The 2,467-nt window shown below is 38.4% G+C and overlaps 1 protein-coding gene across 1 annotated transcript; it reads left to right on the top strand.

The window, feature by feature from the left end:
* The first annotated feature begins 64 nt into the window (after positions 1-64).
* Positions 65-1,951, top strand: LOC111616313. The gene is made up of 2 exons (XM_023357739.1): positions 65-466; positions 1,257-1,951. The coding sequence occupies exon 2, from the start codon at positions 1,258-1,260 to the stop codon at positions 1,621-1,623; it is 366 nt and encodes a 121-aa protein (XP_023213507.1). The 5' UTR covers positions 65-466; position 1,257; the 3' UTR covers positions 1,624-1,951.
* Positions 1,952-2,467: the final 516 nt, after the last annotated feature.

A 2,467-nucleotide genomic window follows, 5' to 3' on the forward strand; every position in this document is an offset into this window, starting at 1 on the left:
TAAAATATTGTCACAAAATATTACTTCATTTTTGTGAGAAAACTAATGTTTTGGACGTGGGAAAGATAGATAGCAGATGTTACTTCCTGTGAGGGAAGTCCGTACATCCTCTGTTTTTCCCTTATCCGCTAAAAATCTCGCTCAGATGGGAACTATCTACCCCTCTTCGATTCCCTTTTCATCCGTTCACATGAACGAATTTCAAACAGATGATTGGTCGAAAATCTTGAGATATAAGGGAAATTAGTTCAGCGACGGAGTTCAGGAAGCGTCCAAACTCCATACATTTTTCCTCCTGATGACCAACGCCCTCAGTCGAGACACTTAGAAAAAGTCCAGAGTCTGCACTTAGGAAATATATTTTGATTTTGTGCACGATTGATCTCCCATGTTAAGATGTAAATGAACATTATCTACAAAGTGTCCCTTCCCTACACTAGAAGAAGACGAACGACAACTAAAACAGGTTGTATGTTTTATAACGATTTTGTGAGCTCTCTCTCGATCGCGCCTTCGGTATAATATAAGTATAGCTATCTCTCGATTTGTATATTATTTGCAGTAGTTCTGTCTCTCGTTCGTCCACATTTTTGTATGAGTTTATTTTCTTGTTTTATTAAATTTATTATTTCGTTTTTAATTAAAATGTCTCTTAATTTTGTGTCCGAATCAGATCTCACACGCGTGTTTGTCCGCTGAATTTAATTGACAAACTGGTGTCAGTCCTGACGAGCATCTGAACTTCACAGTTCAGATCAACTAGCGATTATCGCTCTCCTATGAAACTTTTTAAGATCAGATCTAGAGATCTGAAACTTTAGGGAACTATTCTCACCGAATAGGCCGAGTAAGTGGTACCCTTTTGCAGGTGTCCCCGGCTGATCTCACACATAGCTATAATTAATCTAAACATTAATGAATTAGAATGAATGAGTTTATTCGTAATTTTCTTTTCTCTTAATTTCTTCTAGAATATTTTCATTAGTTTTAATTACGATCAACAGAATAGCATAACTTTTATAAACCATAGAACTTTTATTATTATAATATATTTAATTAGTATACATAATAATTGAATAAACAATTTTAATGCTTTCGACAAAGTTTATAGTTCCATTACAACTTTATTTGTGACTAAAATTTTTCTTTATAATTAAAACGAACTTTTCTATAATTTCCTATCGTATATATATTAAATTTTCATTTCACTTTTTAATATTGTCTTAATTTAATGCTCATTTCTTTTTTGTTTGCAGAATGGATAATTTCAAAGCGTTGAAAAAGTGGAATACCTCTGGAAGAGACAGTCCAGAAGAAAGCACCTCGACATCGGAATCGGCTTCCTCTTCAATTCGAGTGATTCGCTTCCCTCCGAAAGAAGTGGTGGAGGGTGCAGAGGAGAAATCTGGTGAACCCGACAAGAAACGGGCGATTGTCACCATTCCCGATGAGAGCACCTCGTCTGTCATCGATTACCTGGAACAGAGATACCCAGAAGTTCCGGAATGGTTGGTGCAGAGACAGGCACGCGAGGAAGGAATGGAAGAGGAGTGTAAATCGATTCTGAAAAAGCCTAAAAAGAAGCCTTGGTGGAAGAAGCTATTCTTCTTCTGGAAGAAATAAATTAGCAAGGTCTTCTCACCGGATGTGACTTTTCCTCCCCCGAATGTGACTTCTTTTTTTACCCGGATTTGGATGTGAAATGTGCAGCGCGGACGGGGAAAATACATTCACGTTTTTACCAATTAAACGAGTTTAATTTCGCGCTGACATTGAAAGATACATATATACAAAAAAGGTTCGGATTCCTGCAGTTTACCTACAAACGTTTCCAAATTCCGAGTGAACAGGTATACCAATAGACCGGTAGTTACTTTTCCGATAACTACCTCCCGACAAATCTATTTGCGCGCGTAAACTTAAACTAACTTAAACTAAAAGATAGGAAAGGTATAAGGGGAAGTAAGAAGAACTAAAGGACAGAGGGTACCCAATTTTTCTGTTGGTTCTCCACCGTTCCTCGTCTCGGCTTCTTTCTGCAGCTGTTCTCCTTTTAGAACAATTCGGGTCCGTTTCGGGGTTTCATTTTCTGTAATCAACGATCGTATTCTTCTGCCGATCCGATTCTTATGGCCTCCTCCTGCAGCGGTTCCCGTCTTTCCGTTTCGGAGTCTGCTGCCGCTCGTCCTTCTCTCTCGGAGTCCGGCCCAAGAATAATTCTGGAATCTCTCCTTTTCCTCTCCAGCCTTGTTGCCGTCTATTGTTCTAATCCTACCTCCTGATGGGTTAGGGGCGAGTTCTTCGAAGTCCGAGACAAAGGAACAAAGAAATTGGAAGGAAGGAAAATTCTAGAATTTAAATTAAACTATACATATTAATAATAATAAAAATAATAAACAGGCGTGTAGCCACATGGATTCTTGCTTGGCTGTGACCTAATGAACTGGACTAGACTTCCTTAATCGGA

The sequence above is a fragment of the Centruroides sculpturatus genome, unplaced genomic scaffold (assembly GCF_000671375.1).
Source record: "Centruroides sculpturatus isolate CEXI.00-Female unplaced genomic scaffold, Cexi_2.0 scaffold3165, whole genome shotgun sequence".
Lineage (NCBI taxonomy): Eukaryota > Metazoa > Arthropoda > Arachnida > Scorpiones > Buthidae > Centruroides > Centruroides sculpturatus.

What these genes read in the sequence shown, in the direction of transcription:
- LOC111616313 (XM_023357739.1), top strand. Translation starts at nt 1,258, where the DNA reads ATGGATAATTTCAAAGCGTTGAAAAAGTGGAATACCTCTGGAAGAGAC.